Consider the following 26,996-nt stretch of genomic DNA (forward strand, 5'->3'; position numbering starts at 1 on the left):
ACAGACCCGAGAAGAGTCCAGTGCAAACCCCATAGGAGGGTCTGTTTGCTGAAAGTGGAGACCTGTGACTTGGAATAAGTCCTTCAAAATGCAGGATGCTGGCTGGGGTGTAGTTGAACAGTCTAGTACTTACTTGCCTAGCATGTTCAGGTTCTCTCAGAGAGTCATCAGGAAAGTGTTGTGCAGTATCTCAGCCCTCAGGGAAGGGAATCCGGGCCCTCTCTGGAGCTCTGGGTTAGAGTGTTAGTGGGTTAGCCTTGGGGTCTGGATACTTAAGCTGCCAAATTCTGGATAAGTAAAACTGTTTGACCAATTCGGAGTTATCCCAGCCTTCGTCTTTAAATCGGAATATTTACAGGTCTATAATCTATTTGTCATTTATCAGGAAATATTTAAATAATAGGCTGCCCAAATTCTGATTAGCGTTATAATCTAAAATTCACAACTGTAACTCATCGTTTTCCCCAAAGAATAATGGCGGAAATGGAGGTCAGGGTTTTGGGTTTTGTTGTTGTTTTGTTTGTTTTTCCAGACAGGGTTTCTCTGTGTAGTCCTGACTGTGTAGACCAGGCTGGCCTAGAACTCACAGAACCTGCCTGCTTCTGCGTCCCCAGTGCTGGGATTCAAGGCGTGGCCACCCCTGCCAGGCCCAGGTGAACTTCTGTTACTTTTTCTGTGTGATCTGTGAGCTGCAAGCTGTGACTGGGGTGGGGTTGAGCGCCTGTTATCTCAGGGATAGCTGTCAACTCAGCAGGGTTTGTGGAAGGAGGAAATTAGGGGGCCTGGCCGAGCTTGCTGCCAGGGCTAGTGTTAGAGCCCAGTGAGTGATAAGGAGGGAAGGGTGGGGTGGCTGTTTAGTAAGCAAAGGGTTTCTTTACTTCCTCCTGTCTTCTAATGTCTATCCCTTCTCTTCTCCCTACCGTTTCTGTAAACAGAGCTTTTCTGAGCTCAGGCAGGAGTGAGTGAGTGGTAACTAGAGACGGAGGGTACAGAGAAGGTAGTGGGAAGCCACAGCATTGGAAGGATGAATGAAGAGGGGGCTCTGAAGGTACGGGAGGGAGGAAGAGGCCCTCTGGATACAGAAACATAAGCCACGTGTGTCACCACTCGCCTACTGCTCTTGTGTCTTAGAAGTAATTTCTTTGGAAGTAGGATGTGAGTCACTCTGGAATGTTCCAGTGTTCGGGGGCAGTTGGTTTTGTTTGTTTAATTTTTCTTTTGAGATGGGATTTTTAGACCAGGATAACCTAGAAGTCTTTAGAGCACAGGCTGGCCTCAAACCTTGCAACTTAACATGCCTGTTTTATGGTTATAAAAACAGAGTCCATCAGCTCCTGAAAGCCAAGTCTGATCTTGTCTACTTTAAAAAGAAAGATTGCCTTCCTGCCAAAACACCATGTTGGACCATTGGGGCCCTGGAACCTTTGTGGACGGCACCATGGCCATAGCTGTCTTGCTAGTATTTAAACTCTTTGAATGCAAATACTCGTTCCTATTGCTGGGCTGTTAGGGTTATAATTGGGTCACTATTCAGGGCTGGGGTAAGACCTCTTTCCCAGAGTGTCACAGACATCACAACCCTGAAACATATATATTTATAACCATAGCAGGCAACATACATCCCTGTTTCACAGGGTACAGATGGTGGCTTTCCAGCTGCCGCTTCTATCCAGGAAGCTTGGGGAGTCATAGGGAAGATTCTAGGATTTAGGTCATTGATGTTACCTACCTGTAGAACAACCAGCAGAGCCAACAGCATTCAAATCCTGACGTTTCCCCCTTTGAAACTGAAGCAGATTTCTTGATTCGGGGGGTGGGGGGAGCTTTGCCTGGAAACGTTCCTGATTTTTCTTGTGACGTCTTGGTTTATTCTCATAGACACTTAGAAAATTATGGCCGTTGGATTTTTCTAAGTAATCTCATAAATCCTCCAATGCGCCCCACCCCACCCCCACCCCCATGGATAGCAAGCATGTGTGCATTGAGTGTTTACTGGCAAGGACTCCCTCCCTCCCCCAGTGGGGCAACAGACCATTACAGCACATGGTGTTTTTTGTTACTGTTGTACTGCCGGACAGGCCATTGCGGATCACTCCGGGCTGTGGTGCAGTTCAGTGACTCAGTGCTTACCTGGTGTCCGAGGTCCGGCACTCAGTATGACAAAAGCAAACAGAGACAGATGTGCTGATACTGGAGCCAGCAGTTTTCTTTTAAAGTAGACAGGATGAGACTTGGCTTTCGGGAGCTGAAGGGTCCTGCTTTTATAACCACGGAAAGGACGTGTGAGTGGCACTCTGGAGGGAGAAGCCCGTTGAAAGACCCAGACAGAAGTAGGATTAGAAATATGAATCGTTCCTTGAACCTGCCCAGATGTCTCAGCCTCAATAAGTTTGTATTTATCTCTTAAGTCTTCCAGAAACAGAATGAAAAAAATAAAGCAAATAGACATCAGAATAATTTTTTTTCTCACTAATCTATATAACTTGAGCCGTGATGAGGACTGGTTACTATTTCAGGCTGGTTGTTTCTCTCCACGTTAAACATGGAGCTGGGCTTAATACACTGCAGTAGCTGCACAGGGCGTCTGTCCTGTAAATTGGCAGACCTGGCCTAGCAGGCATCTGACTGTGTTTACCATCTGGTGGTATTGTTAGATTTTAGTAATGTGATTAAACAGTGAACAAAATCAACGATAAATTAATTGCACTAACGACCAGTTTTTATGTTGTCATATCACAGATAAGATCATAAACAACTAGAAGGTGGGGGGAGGGACGCATAATATTTCACCAGTGGCCCTTTCCTGTGAGTTATTTTTAGATTCAGGAAATATCAAAACTTTGTATGCCTCTTTAACTCTGTGTGTCATGGTCACACAGTTTTGGCAAACCTCTTTGATTGCATACTTGCCTTATATTTGACACTGGTAGAAGAGTTGGATTTCATTCCCAGTGACACTCTCCTTTTAGACATTAGGAGTTAGTGACTTGTACAATCTTATCCAGGCGTATCTCATTGTTTGTTTGTTTTCTGTCAGCAGATAGATCAGTGTTTTATCAAATACCTGCTTTCAGGTAGTTGGGTGCCTTAGACTTTGTTTGAGGCAGAATCTCATGATGTAGCCCAGGCTGGCCTCGAACCAAAGATCCTCCCAGATCAACCTCTTAAGCTCTGAAATCACAGGTGTGCAGCATCATCAAACCCTTTTAGAAACGTGTGAGCCAGAGATTTAAGCAAACCCTCATGCACATGTGTGAGTGTGTGAGTGTGTGTGTGTTGTTCACCTGGTACAAGTGTATGAGAACACTACTGTATGTATACATGGAGAGGTCAGAGGACAACCTCTGGTGTCAGTTTTCACTTTCTACCTTCTGAGACAGGGTCTCTTGACTTTTCACTGTACCAGGCTGGCAGGCCTGCAGGGTTCCAGGGCTCCTCCTGTCTCTGCTTCTACCTATGGGATTATAGATGAGATGCGCGCAATACCGTGTCAGTTTTATGTCAGTTCTAGGGATTTGAACTCAGGACCTCCAGCTTGTGTGGCAAGCATTACCCACCAACTCCTCCAGCTCTTTATGTTTTCCAATTAAGAACTGAGCCCCTGGGAGGTAGAGGGAAGGCTCAGTCATTGAGAGTACTCACTTCTCAGAGGTGCCAGAGTCCAGTTGAATAGTACCTATGCCAGATGGCTCACGGCTGCCTGTAACTCCTGATCCAGGGATGGCTGACCTTATTATGGCCTGTGTGTGTCTCTGTACATGTGTGGCATGCAGTCATACAAATGCATACATTAAGAAAAAAACCCTAAACTAACTCAGCAGAAAACGTATCATTTAGCTCAGAAATTACAGTGCCGCCTTTATTAGTTTGCCAATAACGACACATGTTAGCCTTTTCTACCTTGAATATATGGGTACCCAAGAGTCAAGGGTGTGATTTCTCAGTTTATTAATGCCACAGGCATAATTTCTGTCACCTCCCATTGCATTTCTTTCTAATTACACATTTATTTTCCTATCATGCCTTTCTTAACTTTAATTTTTAAATTTAAATTTTTATGTGTATAACTTATCATACACATAAAAATTTAAATTTATTTTATGGATGTTTTGCCTCTATGAATGTAGGTACACCATGTGCGTTCCTGGTACCCATGGAAGTCAGAAAAGGGTATCAGATCTGGAAGCGGAGTTACAGATGGTCATAAGCCACCGTATGAGTCGTGTGGATTGAGCCTGGGCTCTGTAAGAGTAAACAGTGCTTGTGGGGCATGGTGGCTCATGCCTTTAATCCCAGCACTTGTGAGATAGAGGCAGGCAGATTTCTGAGTTCGAGGCCAGCCTCTACAGAGTGAGTTCCAGGACAGCCAAGGCTACATAGAGAAACCCTGTCTCAAAAAAAAAAAAAAAAAAGAAAACAAAAAAAGAGTTACCAGTGCTCTTACCTGCTGAGCCGTCTCTCCAGCCTGCTCCCAGATCTCTTGTATTGTCTAACATTAGCCTAGGAACCTAACTCCTACTCCATTTTTCCTACTCTGAAAATCCAGTGTGAGTTGCAAATGTCTTAATAGATTCGGGTCATTCACAGGTTGATCAGTTGTCTGCTTATCTTTACCTATCGGGCCTTAAAAGGATTCCGTGTGCAAGCCTGGTGTTCCTGCAATTCCAGTACTTGGGAAGTAGAGGCAGAGGAACCTTGAAATCTGAGTCATTCTTAGCTCAGAATCAAGCCTGGGCTACATGAGGTCCTGTCAAAAAAAAAAAAAAAAAAAAAAAAAAAGGAGTTGAGGAATTGCAGTGCTTGGGGGCAAAGAAATGTGGTCAGTGGCACATCTGCCCTTCTCCACTAGTTTATTTTGGGAACATTTACCCAGGACTGAAGTAGTTTCTGCTGTATTGACGCGGCCAGTCTAACTTTGTGAAACCTAGATCCCGAGGTAGGTTTTTGTGTTGAGGAAATGATTACCTGGCAAGAAGTGGGGAAGGTTGAGCTTAGCCTGGAGGTCCCCGGGTCGCTCAGGGGAATTCCAGATCCAGGGTCCTGTTTGTTCAGAAGGGAACGGGCATTTTCCCCTTTCCGGAATTTGTAAGGAACAACTATGCTTGCGCATGACTTCAGTGAGCTTTCTGTGTTCTCCAGACAGTCCTTAAACGTTGTCATCTTTTCCCTGGGACCACAGAGGTGCGTTTGTTAGAGGAAGCCTTCTTGGGTTAAACAAGTGTGATGTCTACGTTAGCCCATTTTAATGCCTTTTTCAGTGGGAAGTACAGTTGAGCAGGGTCTTGCCCTTGTAGCTCTGTCTGGCCCAGTACTCCAGTGTGATAGCCCAGACTTAATCTTAATCTTCCTGCCTCAGTTTCCCCTGTACTGGGATTACACGTGTGTTCCACAGTGCCTGGATTTAAGAAATTTATAAAAGTCGGGCTGGAGACATAGTTCAGTGGTAAAGTGTTTACTTAGCATAGGCCCTGGGTTCTATCCCCAGCACTGCATAAAAAAAGGCATGGTGATCGTGGCTGTAATTCCAGCACTCCTGAGGTAGAGTAGGAACTGATCAGAAGTTCAAAATCATCTTCAGTTATATAACAAGTTCCAGGCTAGCCTGGGCTACATGATACTCTACTTCAAAAGACTTTTTTTTTTAAGACTAAATTTTAGGTACAGAAAAGTTTGTATCATAGCACATTTTGGTTTGGGAAAGCTAAGAAGAGTCACAGACAGTTGAAGGAAATGCTGAATTGAAAGGGAAGCTCAAAGCTGGCCATTGTGGGTAAACTCAAAGCTGGCCATTGTGGCATATACCTGTGGTCAGAGCACTTGGCTGATGGAGGCAAGGAGCTAAGTTCAAGACCAGCCTGGGCTATAAGTGAGATCCTGTTTCAAAAGGGAGTAATAGACAGACAGAAAGAAGAAAGGAAGGACTGCCTATTGTTTTCTTGGTGGTAGGGAGAAATCACTTCAGTGGTGTGATCTGCCTCTGGTCATTTTGTTTGTGGATCTGTAGGAAAAACAGTATTTGTAAGTAGTTTTGACATTGTCAAAGATAATCTGTCACAGAAGTTGCAGGAAGAAGCAGGGCCCTTGAGATTGTCAGTGGCGTCAAGTGCCTCGATGTGATGTCTAGGAAGAGTAGCTGTCTCTTGCAGTTACCTTTCCCAGCTTCTCAGAATTTTTTGTTTATACGGATTCTCCTTGGCTCTGCGTGAGGATAAGTTGGAGTGTCATTATATCCACTTCTAGAGTAAAGTTGACTCATGTTGTTCAAGAGGTTGTGTGGAAGGGAGGAGTGAGCTGCACGAGGGGCTGCAGCCCAAGTCTTCAAGAATCTCCCAGCGATGGAGTATTTTGGTTTCTGCTACAGGAAAAGTTAAATCATAAGCACCAAACAAAGAAAGACAGTTTCCCCTGAATGTTTGGATTAAAATACAAAGAAAGACAAGTGTATTTAGTCTTTTTTACATCCAACTTGGTGTGGCTGACTGTGCTTGTTCAACTCTTGGCTCATGTGGATTCAGTTGAAAACTTTGTGTGTTTTGGTTAGATCGCTTATTTTGTCAGCGTCAGCCTCTTGATAATATTTATATAGGTGTTCACACCGGGACAGATGCTGGTATCATTTGAAACATAAAGAATAGATTTCTGAATCTGCAGAGTCGTTCTGGATGGTTTGGCAGCTGTAAATCCAAGGCCAGGGACGGTACAGGGAAGGATGCTCTGTGCCTCCACCCCTGCCTTTCTCCTGGTCTTTGGATGTTAGCAGTCAGAAGTAGAGAGCTTTTGATTTTAGTCAGAAGCCTTTTAGCCTCTTATCCCACGAGTCTAAGGAAGAGGATAAAGGGCAGTATATTCAGCCTCTCAGATCAGGCCGTGGGAGGGACAGGAGGGAGGGGAGATGAGCTTGCTTACAAATTCAGATAGGCTTTACTTGGTGCCTGAAAGTTTTTGATATCTTAGTCTGTCAGTCAGGAGTTTTGGGGTAAACTATTAAGCAGTATCCCCCCTTAAATCAAGTAGCTTAAAATAAATTAATTGTCCCTTTTAGTAGGTCTAGGCTAAATATACTCATAGACTTACTGCATTTTACAACTAAGGGAGTCGCTACAAAGCTTCTTTATTCCTTAATGAAATCAAAATCTTAGCAAGACTCATGGACTTTCCTCTACCAGGAAGATGAGATATTGTAAGACCGGGGCTCCAGCCTGGAGCTCGGAGACTTCCTCCTCCTTACGCTGGTGGAAGCATTCTAGGGAAAGTCAGAGGACTTAGAAAGCTCAGTCCCGTCGCAGAGGTGGGAAGATTCAGACCGACTTGCATCACCCTCAGTTCTGCTGTGAGAGATGCGGAGGGCTCACACCTGCACCAGAACACAGGGAAAGATGCGGAGGGCTCACACCTGCACCAGAACACAGGGAAAGATGCGGAGGGCTCACACCTGCACCAGAACACAGGGAAAGATGCGGAGGGCTCACACCTGCACCAGAACACACGGTTATGTGGCCTGGGTGTTGAAAGTGGACTAGGGAGGAGAATGTTTGAGTTAAGCAGGCTCTTTTTCCAGCATGCAGTTTGGAATGTGAGTTAGAGGGTGTGTTACTATGTTGCTCCGGCTGAAACTCCTAGGTTCAAGTCATCCTCCTGCCTCAGCCTCAGCCTCAGCATACTACCGAGCCTGGCTCAAAAATGTAAAAATTCCGGCTGCTCTTATATGTTAACAACACGTTCTTTCCCTGTACTACCTGACTCCTTCAATCCAGTGCTTCTTCTGCCCTACCAGAAGTCAGAACCAGGGAGTCCCAAGCTCTAGAAGTGCTCTTGACATCAGAGACCACAGGGTTGGTGTGTGACCAGAGTCGCCACTATCGTTTCTGATACTAGGAGCGATCACATGTATGACTTAGTTCCTATTATTCTGTCAGATGGAGCTTGCCGTTTCAAGGACATGCCGACAGTAGATAGATAACCAACTATTGAACTGAGAGTTCTGATCCTGGGACCAACTGACTCAAATCATAGCCTCTTCATGTTATTCTTCACTGTGAGCCGTGGTTTTGATATTTTATTATGCTTAGTACTGGTAGAGGACTAGGAACCTTTTTTTTTTTTTTTTTTTTTTTTTTTAATCCAGAGGGAAAAGCATTCCTGTTTAAAATCTATTGATAATGCCTAGATTTTTTTTTCAAGCAAGAAGAGCTCAGTGATTGCAGGATTTATGGCCAGGCAAGAGGTGCTTCAAGCTCTGGAGACGGAATTACACGGTGTTTTTCATTTGGTCTGTTCAGTGGTAGCCGCCACTCTAAGCAGGTCAAGTACGTTTTCTGTTATTCACAGAGAGCATTATGTGCGACTTACATTTATGACTTACACGAGACTTGCTGTTTTAATCTGTTGTTTTCTGTTCCTCATTCATGCTGTCAGGCACTTTTTCCCTGACCTCTAGAGTTCTCTGATTATTTAATAAAGTTAATCACTATTTATAGATTTCCCCAGAGGACATCATTTTGTAAGACGAAAATACCTTATCTAATAAGATAATATCACCTCGTCTTTTTTGAGATGAGAACAGACTGGCCTCAAACCTTTGACTCTCCTGCCTCAGCCTTCCAGGCGATGGGATGATAGGCATATGCTAGCACCTGCAGCTGTTATCTGTAGCTATATGGAGCGTTAGCATTAGTATCTTAGTGGGAAAAAATGGGCTTACATAAATGGTAGCATATTTCTCCCAGAGAGGCAGACAGTGAGTGCGAGCTCTTTTTTTTTTGTTTTTAAGAAGTAGACTTTCTGGATATTCTGGGTCATTTGAAGGTTAAGACCTGGACCCTGGATGCAGGTGTGTGTTCAGTAAGGATAGATTCAGAGCTGTTCCTCAACTCATTGCTACGGCTGCTAAGTAGGTCAGTCACTAACCTTGACCTGTCATAGGTTTGCTGCGCCTGCTGTTGACAGAGATGCCACTTCATGGCCTATTTGGTTTGTTTTCCTTTCTTTCTCTCCCTTTGGCATATCAGGTAGAAACTGATGTAGCTCTTTGGTGTGTGCATGCGTTGAGTGCACACATGCGCATGTTTGTGTGCATGTGTGTTTATGCATGTGCAATTGTGTGTGCATGTGAATGTGTGTGAGAACATGCACGCACGTGAGAGTGTGCGCACGTATGTGTGTTTGCGAGCGTGCTCGCTCATGAGAGTGTGTGTGTGTACATGTGCTTGTGAGTATGCATGTCTGTGGTGCACACATGTTTGTGATACACGTGATTGTGTGAGTGTGTGTGTGTGTGTGTAAGTGTGCACGTGTGTTCATTCATCGCCTATTCCATTGTACCTTTTCATTTGGCACAGTTCATCCTGCCTAGGCGCAAGTAACCACAGCCTGTCTCATCTCAAGCAAATCCGTGCCATAAATCACATTTAAATTACCTCTGGGTATTTTTACACTATTTGCATACTTTAATTACTGAGCTAGTTGTAACAGGTTTCTCTAAAGTAAGCTGGATAAGACTGTCTGCAATTAGGTAGATACAGATTCATGGAAGTACTCAAACTGTATTTCAGTTAAAATACCCTGTAATTCAGACTTTCAATGGATTTGTAATGTTTTTCTCAATTTAAGCCAAATTAAAACCTACGTAGAAATGCCCACGTTTGTTAGGCTGGTGGTCGGGATGCTTCCTGTGGAAGAGTGTACAAGCAGGGGGCGGGGGCCCTGCGGTGTTTAGTCTGCTGGTGTAGACACATGTGTGTGCCGTGTCACCGCCTTGTGTAACTCACTTCCTGCCTTCCTTGTTCTCCCACATTTCATGGGTTAAGGCAGGGTGGAAAGGGGACAGTGCTGAGCTGCGGTTCTGGCCTTTGGAAGAGCCTAATGAGCTCTGATGTCCTTCACCTGCAGGCAGGCCTGGATGGCTAGAGATGCCTGCCTAAAGACTGTTGTTTTCAGAGGTCTCTGCTTTTCACGGAACCATTGTGACATTTTAACTCAGGTGATCTCCCTTACTTAGCTAATTGGATCCTTCAGAGTCAATTGGATTTTTAGATTTTATTTGTTGGACTCTTATAGTAGCTTATAAATGAAATTGATAGTAAAATGCATTGTTTACCTTTTTTTTTTTTGAGACCTGGTCTTGCTATATATGTACCCCTGGCTGGCCAGGAGCTCTGTATGTAAAACTCAATTAATCACTGCATCTGGTTCATTTTTTATTTTAGTGGAAGCTCATTAAGCCAGCCCTTTAATTCTGGCCCTTGAGAGGCAGAGGCCAGCAAGTCTTTGTGAGTTTGAGGCCAGCTTGCTCTACATCTTGAGTTCTAGTCCAGCCAAGGTTTTGGAGTCGGACCCTTTCTCAAAAACAAACAAACAAACAAACCAACCAACCAACCCTGGGAGATGAAGAAGTGTAGAGTCACCTCCTGTTATATCCATGCTCTAGGCAGCTCTTAGCTTCTGGAAATGGTTTATTGTTGTTCATGGATGTTTTTATTGATACAATTATAGATTCAAATGAAACAAAGAGATAATAGAAAGAGGGGGAGAAGAGAGAGAGAAAAACTAAGCATACTTAAGTGTGGTCCCTTACCACACTTAAGTGGTAACATTTTATAAACCTCGTGGAAAAAGTATCACAACCAGGAAGTGACTTTGGTAAAATTCATGGAGGTTTAGGTTTTCTCAGATTCTGTCCTTGCCTTTTTAAAGCCACTCACTCCTCTGTCACCTCTCTCCCTAATCCCTGGCCACAGCTAATCCATTGAATACATTTCATTCAGCTCCCCCATGTATATAAAATGCAGCTATGCAGGACACGGCTGTTGTCATTCACCATGGCTCTCTGGAGGTCCATCCAACTTGTATATGTCAACAGGCCACTTCGAAACTACTGTCACCGAGTAGTAGCTAAGTCAGGTGATACACAGGCCGGTTTTGCTGTCTGGCCCTTACAAACAAAGCTGTACAGGACATTTCTTTGGGGTCAGCATTTTGTGATGATACACTTTTTCATTCCCTTGGATAAAGCCCTAACAGTACATTTACTTAGTTAATATTTAGTTTTATAAGAAATTATCAAGCTGCCGGGCGTTGGTGGCGCACGCCTTTAATCCCAGCACTTGGGAGGCAGAGGCAGGCGGATTTCTGAATTCGAGGACAGCCTGGTCTACAGAGTGAATTCCAGGACAGCCAGGGCTACACAGAGAAACCCTGTTTCGAAAAACCAAAAAAAAAAAAAAGAAAGAAATTATCAAGCCCCTTTTGAAATTTTATTATTCATTATTGTGTATATATGACAGTAGTTTCGCAGTGGCCTGTTGACTGTGTGTGTGTGTGTGTGTGTGTGTGTGTGTGTGTGTATACATGTCACGTTGTGTGCGTGTGGAGGGCAGAAGACAACTTTGTGATTGGTCTTTCTCCTTCCATCTTACATGAGATCCAGGGATTGAACTCATGTCATTAGACAAGCAGCAAGCTCTTTACTATCTGAGCCATCTTGCAGACCGAGAAATTCATCTGGCTCTTTTCCAGAGTAAGGGCACCATGTTCCGTTGCCAGCAGCACGCTGTGAATGGGGTGAGAGGAGGGCCGGGGTCGAGTGTCTTGGCATGTTGGCCAATAGTAGGTGACTGTTCCTGACTTGTAGTTTTTAAGAGTATGATATGTGTGTAATGATCTCCTATCGCACTTTTAATTTGATGGCTAATGATGCTGACTACTTTGTCATCTGTATGTACAGTTAGATGAAGTCACTTTTTTTCTTCTTTCTTTCTTTTTTTTTTTCTTTTTTTTTCTTTTTTTTCTTTTTGTGGTGCTGGGGTAAAAACCCCAGGCCTCACTTATGCTAAACAGATGCTGACCATTAAGGTATATCCCAAGCTGTCCTCTGCCCCCCCCACGCCTGTCCCCACCCCCCCGTGTGTGTGTGTGTGTGTGTGTGTGTGTATGTGTTGAGAGGGGTTGGTTTGTTATACGTGTTATTATTTTTGAGGAAATGATTTCTATGATTAGTTTATGGAGCTCAGGCCCCGGCCTACTGAGTGTTGGGATCACATTATCTATCCAGCTCAGCCCATCATGCTTTTTAAGGCTTATTCTGTTATTAAACCTCATTGGCACCGCAAGTATTTAAGACCTTTTGTGCCTGGCCACTGTCAGCCTTTCAGGCTTCTGATCTTATTACCTCCTCCTACTGACCATGCCAGTTCCCTTTGTAAGGCTTTACAGCCTTGTTACACTGCCCAATAAACTCCTTACCCAGACATTATTTCCTACCCTTCTAGGCTTCACTCAGTGCCAGCCTTTAGTATACACTGGGGCTTACTCTGCCATTTCTTATTAGACAGGATATCATGTAGACTAGGTTGGCCCCAGCCTTACTTGCCAGAGGATGACTTCAGCCTGAGCTTCTCTTACCTTCACCTCCCAAGACCTGCAGTGACAGGGCTGGGCTACCACACCCAGTTTTGTCCAGTGCTGCATGGTAAACCCAGGGCCTCGTGCCTGCCAGGCAAGCGCTCCGCTCACTGACTCACACCCTTGGGCCTTCCTCTTCTGACCCAGGAAGAGGAACAGATACACTCCTACACATACTTTTTCTTTCTATCCATCTCGCCAGTTTCGGTTTTTTTTCTTTCTGCCATTTCCCATTCCTATCCGGGCTTTATCTGTGCATGACTGTGTCTCTTGTAGAGCATGGCTTTCGTGACCTTGGGAGGTGCGCTCTATCACTAGTGGTTGGAATGGGTCTTGGCAGATAGGAGACACTTAGTGAGTACTAATTGAAGGAAAGGATGTGGCCATACATCCTTGTCTCTCTGTGTCTTTGCCCTCTCTTGTAGCATATTGTTTAGCATAGTGTTTACTGTACTTTTACTATATACTAAGCAGTGCACGATGCCCTGTTCCGAGGTGTTTAACGGTTACACAGCACTAACTTACCGTTCTTTTGTATGCTTCATTGATCCCCCTCTCCAGCCACAAATATGGGAGAATCAACACTGAGACATTACAAGCACCTGTGCCCAGTCGCCCCAGCTGGTACTGGCACACGTGAGGTGATTACGTCTGTGCAAACAGTAGTGATGTTAAACACTGTTTTATTTGTGTGAGGTCAGAGTCTAGCCGCAGTTTTGAGTACACTAAGTGTCCCACCGACCTGGCTTCCAGAATGCACAGGAAACATCTGTTAATTTTGGAAGGCAGTTACATCGATTGGGAGAATTACTGCTGTCAGCTAAAAGTGTGTTCCTGTGGCGAAGAGAGTGAGCTAGTTCATAAGGAACATCTGACTGTACTGTGGGGTGGTTAAACAAGAAGCTACTGGGTTCGCACACCCCACTATTTTTCTTCCCCAGCACCCCAGAAGGAAGCCATCTTGATCTAAATTCCCACGCCAGAGGAACAGTTTTAACATTGCCTCATGTAGCCCTTGCGCTCCTTTCTTTTCTGTTGTTGTGATAATGCATGATGTCCAAAAGCAATGTAGGAAAGGGAGGAAAGGGCTTACTCAACTGTGTAACCCTCAGGTCCCATTTCATTACAGAGGGAAGCCAGGGCAATCATATGGATATATATATAGTGTAATCAAGAGTAAAGCAATGAATGTGCTGCATGCTTGTATTCAGCTTTCTTTCCATATTTATATAGTTTAGGAACCAAACTCAGGGAACGGTCCTGCCCACTTTTAGGCTGGGCCCTCCCACATCAATTAAGATAATTAAGACGACCCCCAACAAAAGTGCTCATAGCCTGATGTAGACATTCCTTCTTAAGGCTCTTTTTCTAGTGATTCTAGATTGTGTCAAGGTAACAACTAAAAGAACCATTGCAACAACTTTCCTCTTAAAACCTTGGGTGTTCTTTCTAGTTCTTGGGCTGCAGAGTAAGTTCTCAACCAGCCTTCGCTAAAGACCCTGTTTCAAAAACACATGAAAAATTTTTCTTTCATAAAAATGCGTTGCAAAGTAGAGCAAGAGGCGCAGGTGGGAGGATCATGGGTTCCAGGGAAGCTGAGGCTGCCTAAGAAGACGTCCTCCTCTCCCCTTTCAAATAGGCAGTGTGCAAAGAAAATTGGCCCTGATGTTTAGTGAAGAACATAAAAGAAAATGCAGAAGGGCAAAAGCTTTCTGAGACTCAAAGAAATGGATTTGAACTCATTGACATACATACAATCTTTTAATAGGACAGAATCTAAATATTAAAAAAATAAGCTTGTCTGATGCTAGAATTTTTTATTTTTTAGTTGTGCTTTGATGTGTAGTCGTTCCCTGGTTAACTGTTAATTCTTTCACACAATAAGAGTCTAAGAAGAGATCTCAGCTGCTTTTTTGTGTGTCACTGTATTGGGTTGATAACCTGTAGAGTGCTAAGCCAGGTGGGTGTTGTCACACGTGGAGGCAATCTGTGCCATCTAGTAAGACCTATCAGGAAGCAGGCGAACAAGGTAGCAGTTCTCTAAACACTCATTCTTACAGAGCCTGTTCAAAAAGGAAGTGTTTTGTGAACCTGTCGTCAGCACTCTCCGAGTGCATTTGTCCTCCGCGTGCCCGCTGCTGAAATCTTGTCCCAATAAGGATTTCTGTTGGCTACGCTGCTGGAGCCCCCCAGGTGGACGCCATCAGTCAACCCTGTGTTTAGGAATTCAGCCTGAAGGAGCTGGTGCTGTTTCTATGTTACCATATCGTCTGATGCTCTACTGCAAGCATTTCTTCTTCCTTCCATTTACCTTGCAGAATACAAAGAGTTGATCCTTGCTCTTGTCTGAGATAGAAGAGATCTAGGGTACTAGAAGAGTTCCTTTAGAGACTGTCACTATGCAGAAAAAACTATTGCTGTGGCTTTATCAGACCATGGCAACATGGTCTGATTGGTTGGTTGGGTTTTTTTTTTTCTTCTCGTTTATAAGGGAGATCAAATGGGAATACCTGTCTTCAATCTGTTCTGCCTTTGATCTTTCCTTAACAAATATTTAAAAAGAAAATGTTAATGAGAAATATTTAAAGTAATTGAGACTAGTAAACTTGGCAGGAAGAATGGGGACACTAAAACTCTGTATTAGTTTAATTGTAAAAATTATATAGAACTTTTAAAATTTATAAAACAAAAGGTAAAGATTCTCTTCATTTCCCCTTCTTTTCTTTAATTGTTTTTGTTTGACTGTTGGTTTGTTTTTCTCTTCACTATGGAAAGTTTTAGCACTAATGGAAAGTTTAGGAGGCGTCACACTATCTCTGGGAGTCTATTGTTTGATGAACAGGGAAAGAGAGACAGGCTGACTTAGCAAGATCAGAGCCCCATCTTCCTCTGCCTAGGTCTGTGTCCAACTCAAAGCCTGACCCACTGGCTGCTTGTAATCAGGGAGAGCAGTGCGTGCCACAGGCATAGATGCATGGCGGGTGCTTCTGGCTGCTCATTATCCCTTGACTTCTCCACTGTTTTTCGAAGGAACAAGGGCACTCTGTAAAATGCTCACATCGGGAAGGAAATCAGCAACTTTGTTTCAATCATGGGATGTTGTTCATGTCGGCCTTAGGCCTTCGCTGCTGTTACCATGCCTCAAAGTGATTATTATTATACAGAGAGAGAGAGAGAGAGAGAGAGAGAGAGAGAGAGAGAGAGAGAGAGAGAGTGCTTATGAAATAGTGGAATGTCACCAAATGAGCCAATGTAAAGTGACTAAAATTTCTTTAGAAATAAGAGACAGTATAATGCAGAGCTTGAGGGGTTTATGTATGAGTAAGAAGCAACCCAGAAGCATCAAAACTAAGCAGGGAGCCCCAGGGATGTGCTGCGAAGCTCCCCGGACTTCAGAGCAGGAAGGAGATGCTTAGACGGGAGGTGAGCCGTTTCACATGACTGATAATACAGAGGGTCTTCTGAAGTAATCGTCTGTCTGCTTCTGGATGTTAAGTGTCTGTAACAATCATGGTTTTCCCTCTAATATTACAGATAATGCTATGTGGGAGAGGATGAAAGGACAGGCAGGCTAGCTCTCTGTACAAAAGCATTGTTTGTGAATTACTTACGTTGATTCCTCACAGAGTTCTGGCAGGTAGGCCCACTATTGTCTCACTTTGTGAATGAGAACAACTGAAGCACAGATAAGTTAAAGACTTACCAAAATTCCATGAAACCAGTAAGTGCAGGCTGAGACCCAAACACCAGTAGTTTTAGTTCGGAGCGGATGTAATTATATGGCAGCCTAGCAATCCTTTTCCTTAAAAGGACAGTGGGAATTATTTTATAGTTGACAGGCCATAACTTTCCTCTTGTACCTATCCAACTATACCTGTGCAAAACTGTACAAAAACGAGCGTTCTTAGTTCTAATAAAACTTTGATTTGTAGGCACATTCCTTTGATAACATAAACTTCATTTTGCAATAGGAAGCGAAATGCCCTTATTTCATTAAAGTGGAAAAAGCCTCAGAGACTGCATTTCAGAATTAAAAGTCTGATGTAGTATAGCATTTTCACATGTCAGATAGTCCTTTTTTTCCCCCACCGTTTGAAAGGATTTTCACCCTTTGAAAGAATACTTAGCAGGCAGCAATCAGGAGATGGAGGTGGGGCTGTCATTTTGAGCTTAGCCTGGACTAATAGACTCTGCATCACAAAAACCAAAACCAAACAAATAAACAAAAATCTTAATGTAGGCTTTATAAAATAAGTGGCAAGTGAATAAACCTAACTGTACTATACTGTACCAATACTCAGATGCTAGGATTAAGTCTAATTTATTCATGCAATACATAGGTGAGGTTTGTATCAAATTCTGGATTTACTTGGGGTAAAAAAGAGCAGATCTAGGCTCTGGTCATTTTATCTTCTTGATAAAATGTCTTTCTCTTCTGATGACTATTTTGTTGTTGTTGTTGTTGTTTTGTTTTGCCTTTTTAAAAAATACTTTTAAAGAGTTATTTTATTTTGTGTGATTGAGTGTTTTGGTTGCATGTATATCTGTGGTCTGTGTGCATGACTGGATCCTGAAGAAGTTAAAAGAGGCATTGGATCCCCTGGAACTGGAGTATGGACAGTTGTGGGTGCTAGGAATTGAACCCGGGTCCTCTGCAAGAGCAACAAGTGTTCTTAACCCATTTTATATCTCCAGCCCCTCCTTTGTTGTTGTTATTGTTGCTTTGTTTGTTGTTGTTGTGTTTCTCTCCTCAAACCCTCACATATGCCCCTTCTTGGTCTCTTTCACATTTATGACCTTCTGTTTTAATAATTATTTCTCTCTCTCTCTCTCTCTCTCTCTCTCTCTCTCTCTCTCTCTCTCTCTCACACACACACACACACACACATCTGCATTCCTAAATACATAAATACAACATGGTCAGTCTTTACAACGCCACTGTATGTATGTTTTCAGAGCTGCTCTTTGGTATTGTGTAAACAGTTGATGTGGTCTTGCCCGGGGGAAGACTTTTGCTCTCAGCAATCCTTAGCTGCCTGGACTCCTTTGTGTAGGGTTGAGGCTCTGTGAGCCACTGTCCTCCTCTGTCATGATTCAGCTCCTGTTTCAGAAGTCATGTGGTGAGGCTTCATGGCTGTAGCTCCAGACTTTCCTAGGAGTCACAGTCTTACAGCCAGCTCCCTGTTCCTCGGGCTCTTACCATCTTTCCACTCCTCTTCCTCCGTGATCCCTGGGCCTTAGTTAGGCTGTAGACGTGTTGCTTGGGACTAGGCTCCACAACTCTGCATGGGTATTACTTGTGGCTTTCTGTAATGGTCTCCATATGCTGCAGAAAGAAGTGTCTTTGACGAAGGCTGAGACCGACTCTTACCTGCTCAGACCCTAAAGATCAGTTTAAATCGTATTTATTTCTTGTCTGCTGGATATAATAGACATGCTAGCATTATTTCATTTAACTTTAATAGCAGGTGGTATTCTTTCCATTTTATGGTTGAAAGGAACATGTAATTAAAAAGCTTAAGTAGCTAACCAGTTACATACAGACAAGTGAGTGGGGGGGCCTTGCTTCAAACACTAGTCTCTTGGACTAAGAGAGCGTTCTCCTTCTCTGTGGAGGACAGCCTCTCCTTTGCTCCTAGACATGTTTGATGTTATCGAGAAGTGCTTGGGGTCCTATTCAGAGTGAACCTGTATCTCCCCCTTCTTATGTAGATGGTTATTTTTCCTTCTTGTACATTTTCCCTGACTCTGGTTTTAAAAGATGTTATCATAGTTTGCTTTAATTGTTGTTTTTTTTTTTTTTGAGGGGGCGGTTCTCAAAGATTCTAAAAATAAATACAATTAGTCAACAGCATAGCTAGTGGGAGGCACCCTGATATGTGGGATTGAGGGGGTGGTGACCATCTAGTGTGTTAGCACCTTGCTATAATCCCTGCTTTAAGAAGTATGACACAGGAGGATTGTGAGTTTGAGAATCCCAGGCTACATCACAGGACTCTGTTCTTAGACCAAAGAGTAGTTGAAAAAAGGCTGGTGGTAGAACACTTATCCCACGTGGGTGAAGCCCTGGGTTCATTCCTCAGTACTGAATAAAACTGAAGGAGTGGAGGAAAACATCTGCCCGATTCCTGTTAGATCCTCTGGCTTTGAGAAAATAGGACTGTGTCTCCAGGGCACTCTGAGAAAGAATGTTCTGTTAGGGTCTCTGACGTTATTGATCCATTGCTGTTGTAGAGTAGTAGACATTTAAGAGAGATCTTTTCTGACTCATACATATGGAAGGGAAATGAGTGCTGGAATTGTTCATAGGTATCTGTGAATAAGGAAGTGAACTAAATTTAATCATGAGTAACAATTTAACCCTGTCCCACATCACCTTCTTACAGGCTCCCAAGCCACTTACTATCCTTTTCCTTAGAGGGAAGTTTTAGGTAGGGTTGTGGTTTCTGTTAGGAACTGAGACACTTAGCAGATCTGTATAAAATCTGGGAGAGAAAGCAGACACCCTTTGTGTTTAACGACTGTTTGCTTCTACTACCCTCATGCTTTCTTATAGGGAGGTCTGTGTGTAATGTGACAGTTAACATGCTATAACATGGAACATGCCACATTACTGCAACATTACCTCAATGTCTTCAGCCTGCGTATCACTTGGATTTATCAAGCACCTGTTTAGGTATCTTTACAAAATATAGTTAGGCATATGCAAAGCGAACTTTAGATAGCCCTCAATGTGGTTGTTCAAGGTCATTTGTTTAGACAAGCCCAGTGCACCTGCTTGTGCACCTCAGGGTCCTGGAGGATGACAGTCTCTGCTGGTCATTTTAGCTGAGTCCTCTCTACCTTGTTAGTGAGGGAGGGATTCTTGTTCTAGGATCATGGCTTTGGCTGAACACACAAAGTTCTGCACCCACTAAAGGTCAACATACATTCATAGTTGGAGAGAGGACTCCAGCTATCCTGCAACACTACCTGAGAATAAGATGAATCCCTATGAACTATGGAAGGCAGGCACTGTATCTCAAGAAGGTGGAATAACCCTTGGTTCTGACAGCAGGTTTATTATGACTGGTTTATTCGAGTAATTCCCTATACAGGTGGATACTATGGCTGTTTGGGTTTGTCTGAGGACCTTCTCCAGTAAAACAAAGATTAGAGGAGAGTTTGGGGTTAGCCACTCAGGCCCATTCACTTGCCCCCGATATCAAGGCAGAAATTGGGTCTTCCTTGTGTCCTTATGCTAATGCAGTGGTTTGTACCAAGTCACAATCAAAAGTATGACACATAGTCACATTTTCCCAAAGTCTCATCACCTCTACAGTGGCCACTGGGATGGATTAGGCTTGAGATGACATGGCATGGCAGCGTGGCACACACAAGTGACACAGGACAAGTCATCACCCTGGGAGGAGCTACCCATTTTTGGATCACTCTCACCTCCTGGCTGGCCGGGCTGCTGGCTCCTTGCTGAATGTGAGATCTTGGCAAAGCAGCAGGGAGAGTGAGGTCTGGATACCCAGTGCTGGGGGCTGGGGGTAGATGGGTATCTGTTCTGCCTTCCCTCCCTGCCAGGCAGCTACTGTTAGCAGCAGAAGTGCCCACCCCGTTCTTCCCCCACCTCCTCTTTGTTCAGGTCACTCTCTGTGTCATCCAGACCACCTTAGGGCCTTTATGTGCACTGTCCCCAGGCTTCCGGCACTCTGGATGACTTGCTGGAGCCATTCCTCACACTTAGCCCTTTCACACTCCCTGACCGCAGCAGCCAGCGCAGGGTACTGAGTGTCTAGAGCCATAGTGTCTCCTGTAACATGTTACCTAAAGTATGCCACTCCGTCTCCCTCCCTTTTCTTGGTTCTTTGTTTCTAATCCCCTCTCCTCCCCTCTCCTCTCCCTCCTTCCTTCCTCCCTCTCATTTGGCTTTGCTGATCTGCTGCTAGGGATAGATCACAGAGTCTTGTACGTCATAGGTAAGGGTTCTTACCTCTAAGTTGCATTCGGAGTCCTTACTTTCTTTTTAAGACAATGGTCCCTTTACTATGCGTATCCTAAATCTTTTTCTTTATTTGTTTAGGAAGGCCACATTTATAAATGAAAATAAAGAGAAAGAATAAGATAGTTGATAGTTTGAATATTTTAACCAATCCTACTGGATTGTCTTAGCCCCTAGAATGATGAATAATAGATACTTAACAGGCTATCAAATTGTCTTTTTTTTTTTAATAGAAGTAAAGGGTATAGTTGCCTTATTTTAAGTCCTGTCTATATATCAGTAAGGTTTATGTATATGTATAAATACACGAGCATGGATTTGCAAATAGGAAGTGACCTTATGTGGTCATCTCAGGCTCATTGTTTCTAGTGGCTCTTTTTTGGGCTAGTTCTAAATAAATGCATATTCTGCCATGAAGAAGTAAAGGAAAAAATGATAGTGGGTCCACAATACCTAGAACCTTTTCAGTTTTCAATAACAGACACATGATAGGGCTGGAGAGATGGCTCAATGGTTAAGAGCACTGGCTGCTCTTCCAGAGGTTCTGAGTTCAATTCCTGTCACTCACATAGCAGCTTACAACTATCTGTAACTGTAGTCCCACAAATTCCAATGCCCTTTTCTGGTGTGCACATGTATGTGCAGACAAAAGTACCCCTGTACATAAGTAAATAGATCTCTAAAAAAGAAAAGAGGCAATGGTGGTACACAGTTTTGATCCCAGCACTTGGGAGGCAGAGGCAGGCGGATTTCTTAGTTCGAGGCCAGCCTGGTCTACAGAGTGAATTCCAGGACAACCAGGGCTACACAGAGAAACCCTGTCTCAAAAAACCAAAAAAAAAAAAAAAAGAAAAAAAAAAGAAAAAAAAAGAAACATCAGTTTTTGGTATGCTAATAAACTAGATTAGACACCTGCTCTATTTTATTGGTGGCAGCTTTATGATCAGTAGAACGGTTTTCTGTTGGCTTTAACAGAAAGGTTGCAGTCTGCACTGCAGGAAGTTTATTTTAAGGAATCATTCCTCCAAGCCTTCCAAACCTGGAAACATCAAGGTTGCTGATATGAGGTCGCTATTTTAGCTCAGTACTTGTTTTGGTGTAGACTTTTATAGAATTCTTTTCACTTCTAGGCTAGAAACAGCAGAGACCTGACCTGGCTGCCTCCCAGCTAGGCTGGGGGTGGGGAGCAAGATATTGGACTGTGCTCAGCCTGGAGTTCCTCCACCATCTACTGGGGGTGAACCGGAGCCAGAACTGGTCCTTATTTACAGGCCAGGGAGCTCCCCAATGAGGTAGATGGAGCGTCATGGAGCCGTCCCACACAGTCTGCTCACCTTGGCGTAGGCAGGCCACCAGTTTAATAGTTACTCTTTGGCCCCAGCTACTGACCTCTGGTGCTGTGTTTTTTGAAGCCATCAACTGGCTAGCCTTTGTTCTTGAGAGTTGGTGATGTAGCTCAGTTGTACAGTGCTTGCCTAGCATGTGTGGCTTGTCCATTACTGAGAGACTTAGGCCAAACAAGCCCCCTACAGACCAAAGGAAAGACGCAGTCTATGTATTCTCGTATTCTGAGAGTTAAAAGATTTCTGTGCTTGGGGTGTGTGTGTGTGTGTGTGTGTGTGTGTGTGTGTGTGTTTGTATGTTTTGTTTGAGAGAGGATCTCCGAGCACATGCTGACTTCCGAATCTCCATGTATAAGGAGGATCCTGAACGCCTAATCTTCCTGCCTTCCACTCCCAAGTGCCGGGATTGTAGGTTGTACAACCATAGGATTTTTTTTTAAAAAAAAATGTTTTTAAAGGTTACTATGCAGAAAATATGCAGACTTCTAAGCCTGGGGGTTGGATAGAAAATGAAGTGTAGGAACACATGCATACAGGCATTCATGCTTAGAACTACCTTCCATTTGACATGTTGAGGTTTTTGTTGTTGTTGCCTTTGTTTCTTTTGGTTTTGAGACAAAGCCTCACTGTATAGGCTAAGCTAGAACTCTCTAGCCTAGGCAGAACTTGAACTCACCATCCTTCTGCCTTGGTCTTCTACGTGAGTTTACAGGCTATGTACTACTACAACTTTTTGTGGTATGGTCTTTAGTAAAGTAATAATGAATGTGGATAGCAGTGTTTTTGTTTTTGTTTTAATGTAGCAAAATGAGTAGGGAATACAGCTGAATAGCAGAATGTTTTCCTATCATGCTTGTGGCCCTGGGTTCAGTCCCTGTCATCACTGAAAAACAGAATGCACCACAATGCTTTCTTCAGAACTTCAGTCATCAGTGTATCCTGAGACTCTCTAGGGATAGCCTGTGGACATATGTCAGCATTTGTATATGTACACATATGTTCTTACGTATGTTTAAAAAGTGTGTGTGTGTTGCTGAGGATCAAATCCCGGGCCTCACATATGCTAGGCATGGACAGTATAACTGAGCTGCAATCTTCAATTCTCAAAAGCGCATCTTTATTTTTTTTAATTTTTATTTATTTATTTTTATTAGATATTTTCTTTATATACATTTCAAATGCTATCCCGAAAGTTCCCTATACCCTCCCTCCGCCCTGCTCCCCTACCCACCTACTCCCGCTTCTTGGCCCTGGCATTCCCCTGTACTGGGGCATATAAAGTTTCCAATACCAAGGGGCCTCTCTTCCCAGTGATGGCTGACTAGGCCATCTTCTGCTACATATGCAGCTAGAGATATGAGCTCTGGGGGTACTGGTTAGTTCATATTGTTTTTCCACCTATAGGATTGCAGACCCCTTCAGCTCCTTGGGTGCTTTCTCTAGCTTCTCCATTGGGGGCCCTGTGTTCCATCTTATAGATGACTGTGAGCATCCACTTCTGTATTTGCCAGGCACTGGCATAGCCTCATACGAGACAGCTATAACAGGGGCCCTTCAGCAAAATCTTTTGGCATATGCAATAGTGTTTGGGTTTGGTGGCTGATTATGGGATGGATCCCCTGGTGGGGTAGTCTCTGGATAGTCCATCCTTTTGTCTTAGCTCCGAACTTTGTCTCTGTAACTCCTTCCATGGGTATTTTGTTCCCTATTATAAGGAGGAATGAAGTATCCACCCATTGATCTTCCCTCTTCTTGATTTTCTTGTGTTTTGCAAATTGTATCTTGGGTGCTCTATGTTTCTGGGCTAATATCCACTTATCAGTGAGTCAAAAGCACATTTTTGAAATATTTTTGTGTATTCATTTTCTTCTACATAGATAGAAGCACTATGTCCTGATTGATTGATTGATTGATTGATTGATTGATTGATTTATTGTGTGTTTTTGAGACAGGGTTTCTCTGTGTAGCCCTGGCTGTCCTGGAACTCACTCTGTAGATTAGGCTGGTCGCAAACTCAGAAATCCACCTGCCTCTGCCTCCCAAGTGCTGGGATCAAAGGCATGCGCCAACACTGCCCAGCTGTTCCTTACAGCAGGCCTGGCATCAGGAAGGACCCCAGTCACGTGATCAGGAGTTTAAAGCTACCTAGGTTGGTTGGAAGCTACAGTTGATTATGTGAGTGAACAATTTAATGACTAAGTGTAGTTCGTGGATGCTGCTCTGTTTGCACTGAGCTCACTTTCTTGGACCCTTCAAGTCTTCTGTTAGTTTTTGGTTTCATTTTGTTTTTTCTTCCCTTGTACATCCCTCCTTCCTCTCAATCCTGTGTAGCCAACCTCATCCTTGCACCTTTAAAAATGCACCTTTAAAAAGGAGCTAGGTGGTGACAGACACCTTTAAGGCCAGCAGGTGGGTCTCTGCATTTGAAGCCAGTCTGGTCTACAGAGAAAGTTCCAGAACAGCCAGTTACACGAGGTAGTCAGTGTCAGGCAGCGCACTGGGATTAAGCTGAAAACACGGTTATCTTGTGCTTACGCGTTAATGAGGAAAACTAGGGAACCTGTTGCCATTGGTGTGAGGTGCTTTAGGGTCCAGAAGAGACAAACAGGCCAATTTGTGATGAGGGGGTAGAGAGGCTCTGGGAAGGTTTTAGTAAGCAACCTTTGGAAGTCTGAGTGCCCCACTGTTTGATGTCGGGAAGTTTGGATTCATGAAGTTCTGGTGTCACTGGCTGTGGTGATGGGAATGACCCAGGACCTTGTTCGTGCTAGAAGAAAGAACACTCTGCCACTCGCCCATATGCTCATGTTTAAAGCATCTTTCCCCTGCTCTTAACTAGTGAGTGACCTTTGCACTTTACTTCGCCTCTGCCGCTTGGTTGGTTGTTGCTGTGTCCTGCTTTGATTTTAGAGTCCAGCTTGGCCTCAAACTCACGATCCCCATGTCTCGGCCTCCTGACTGCTAGGATTACAGGTGTGTGGCATCTCATTTTTCCTTGGAATTGCTGAAGAGATGCCAAGAAGTAGCTGTCTTCTTAATAAAGACCTTTTAAGTGTTTGACTGAGGACCACTTTCAGCTCTTAACCAAAATCAGGACCCCAGTTCTCCACCACGTGTCACCTGACATCCATGTATCCAGAAAAGTCCAGAGGGGCTAATGGGAAAAGCCTCGCTAGGACAGGACTTCTCATGCTACTGGGTCCTGACCTTCCAGATAATGCTGATAACTGCTCAGAAGTGTAACATGTGCTGAGTGAGGTAGCAAGGCTCTGGAGACAGTCAAAAGGGGAAAGTAGATGGGGTGGTCTCAGTGAGAGGCCGTTCCTTGGTTCCCAGCACAGCCAACATGCCACCCCCTCCCCACAAGGTAAAGGTACATTTCTTTCTGTCTACGTGGAAGAGCCCTTTGCTCGACACCTTGTTTATTTTTATTTATTCTTGCCAACGCAAACCAAAAACCAACAGCCCAGCCGAGCTGGCTCGAGTCCCTGATCCCAGACACAGCTAATTTTGTCAGTGATCTGACTGGAAAATCCCTGCCTCCCTCCCACCCCAGGATGTGAGTCTCCTGCCTGTCCAGGCCACCTATGATAAAGGTGTGCATCCACCCGGCCCAGTGATAAGAGGCCCCAGCCAGTGAGTAACAGGAAGCCGAGTCTTTGGTGGTAGGAGGTGTTCCTTTTGGCAGTTTGCCTAGGTCCCGCTCCTTTGTTGTGTAGTGGGTGAACGGCAGGAGTGGCTTCTGGAGCAAGTCTGTTATTCTACAGTGTAATCAGGACCTGGCAGAAAGTTTATCCTTAGCTTTTAAGATTCACATTAGAAATTCTTACAGTCTGGAGCTGTGGCAGCTGAGTGACCTGCCTGTGTAGCCTGCAAAGGGGCCTCAGCAGGAATGGAAAGCAGATGTGTCCATTCTGCCCTGGGGGGGGGAGATCTTGAGAGTTTGCTTTGGGTCTTCTACTGGATTCACCTATTCTACTCTGCAGATGCTCTGAGTAATATCTGATTTCTGAGTAACATCAAAAAAGGCAGTTTGTTATCTGCTGAGACAGCCTTACACTGTAGCCCATCTGTTTACTTGAAGCCCCAGATGCTGGGGTTACACCCAGGCTGGTCTTGGATAGGCAGTTTGTAAAAGCATCTTGTTTCTGAGTGTGTACATCCTTTGCTAGACGGATTGCCATCATCTGCCTGGGGAACTTTACTGTGGAATTCCCCTTACAGATTGGATTGAAGCAGTGCCTGTTAGCTCCATGAGATCTCTCTCTGTACACACTAACAAACCTTGGCGAGGTCAGGCGGATAGGGAAGAACAGATTAGTGGCCTGGGAGTGCTGTCCTAGCTCCAGGAGAAGCTGAGTCACAGTTACCTGGAGGGCTGTTTCAAATACCCTAATTAGGTGGCTGGGCTCTGACCTGTTAGTTTCTGTAGGAGGCTGGAGCCGGAGACCCTCTGAGTCTACTGTCCTGCTTACATCTTAGGCTGCAGGAACATGTCAGGGATAACTAGGGTGGTGGGCAGGTAGGGTGGTGGGCAGGTGGGGTGGTGGGCAGGTGGGGTGGTGGGCAGGCGGGGTGGTGGGCAGGTGGGGTGATGGACAGGTAGGGTGGGCAGGTGGGGTGGTGGGCAGGCGGGGTGGTGGGCAGGCGGGGTAGTGGGCAGTTGGGGTGGTGGGCAGGTGGGGCGGTGGGCACATGCTCCTTGTTACTCCTGCACTGTTGACTGCCACTTACCTAAGCAGGGCCTCCTGAGGTTTATAGATTTTGCACTTTGTTGTTGTTGTTATTGTTTCATTGTTGTTTTAAATACCGAGGCCCACGGTCTCAACAAGTCTCCTAGTATACTCACTGTAAGTCCTCCTAGTTTGTACAAGGAATCAGTATAGACTCAGCCTTCAAAAGAAAGGACAAGGGGAAATGTAGACTGGAGGCTGCCGGGGAACTTGCTCTCCAGTCACCGTCCTGACATCAGACTGATGATGAATTTGTACTGATGTTAAACTTTAAACACAGAGTGAATTTGAGTTTATAACAGCTGAGGCAGAAAGGAGAGGTAGTGTTAGGCTTACCTGGCTCGTTCCAGTTCCTCCACACCTCTTAGGTGCATTCTCTCACATGGCCAGGATGAGGGACCTGGTTCTGGTTTGGTTTAGCCAGCAGCACTTCTTTTTATTAATGGGCATTTGTCTTGATGCAGTTCTGGAACATCCCAGGAGGGGAAGGATGCTCTCCATCTTGGCCTCAGTGACCTGCCTTCTGATGAG

At 44.3% G+C, this 26,996-nt stretch overlaps 1 protein-coding gene across 4 annotated transcripts in view; it reads left to right on the forward strand.

Moving 5' to 3' along the window:
* Positions 1–26,996, forward strand: part of Fgd6 (FYVE, RhoGEF and PH domain containing 6) — a 109,361-nt gene that overhangs the window by 11,275 nt on the left and 71,090 nt on the right. For 3 of the 4 annotated variants that reach the window (XR_003948589.1, XM_030244876.1, NM_053072.3), the window contains exon 3: positions 26,930–26,996. This exon is cut by the window's right edge and continues 81 nt beyond it. Coding sequence is in view for 2 of the 4 variants with exons in the window: in NM_053072.3 (NP_444302.4) it covers positions 26,930–26,996 (67 nt within the window). In the remaining 2 variants the exon portion in view is untranslated. Of the gene's footprint in view, positions 1–25,554; positions 26,255–26,929 lie in introns of those variants that run through there. The other variant, XM_006513214.3, reaches the window with a different exon arrangement.

Source organism: Mus musculus, chromosome 10 (assembly GCF_000001635.26).
Source record: "Mus musculus strain C57BL/6J chromosome 10, GRCm38.p6 C57BL/6J".
Lineage (NCBI taxonomy): Eukaryota > Metazoa > Chordata > Mammalia > Rodentia > Muridae > Mus > Mus musculus.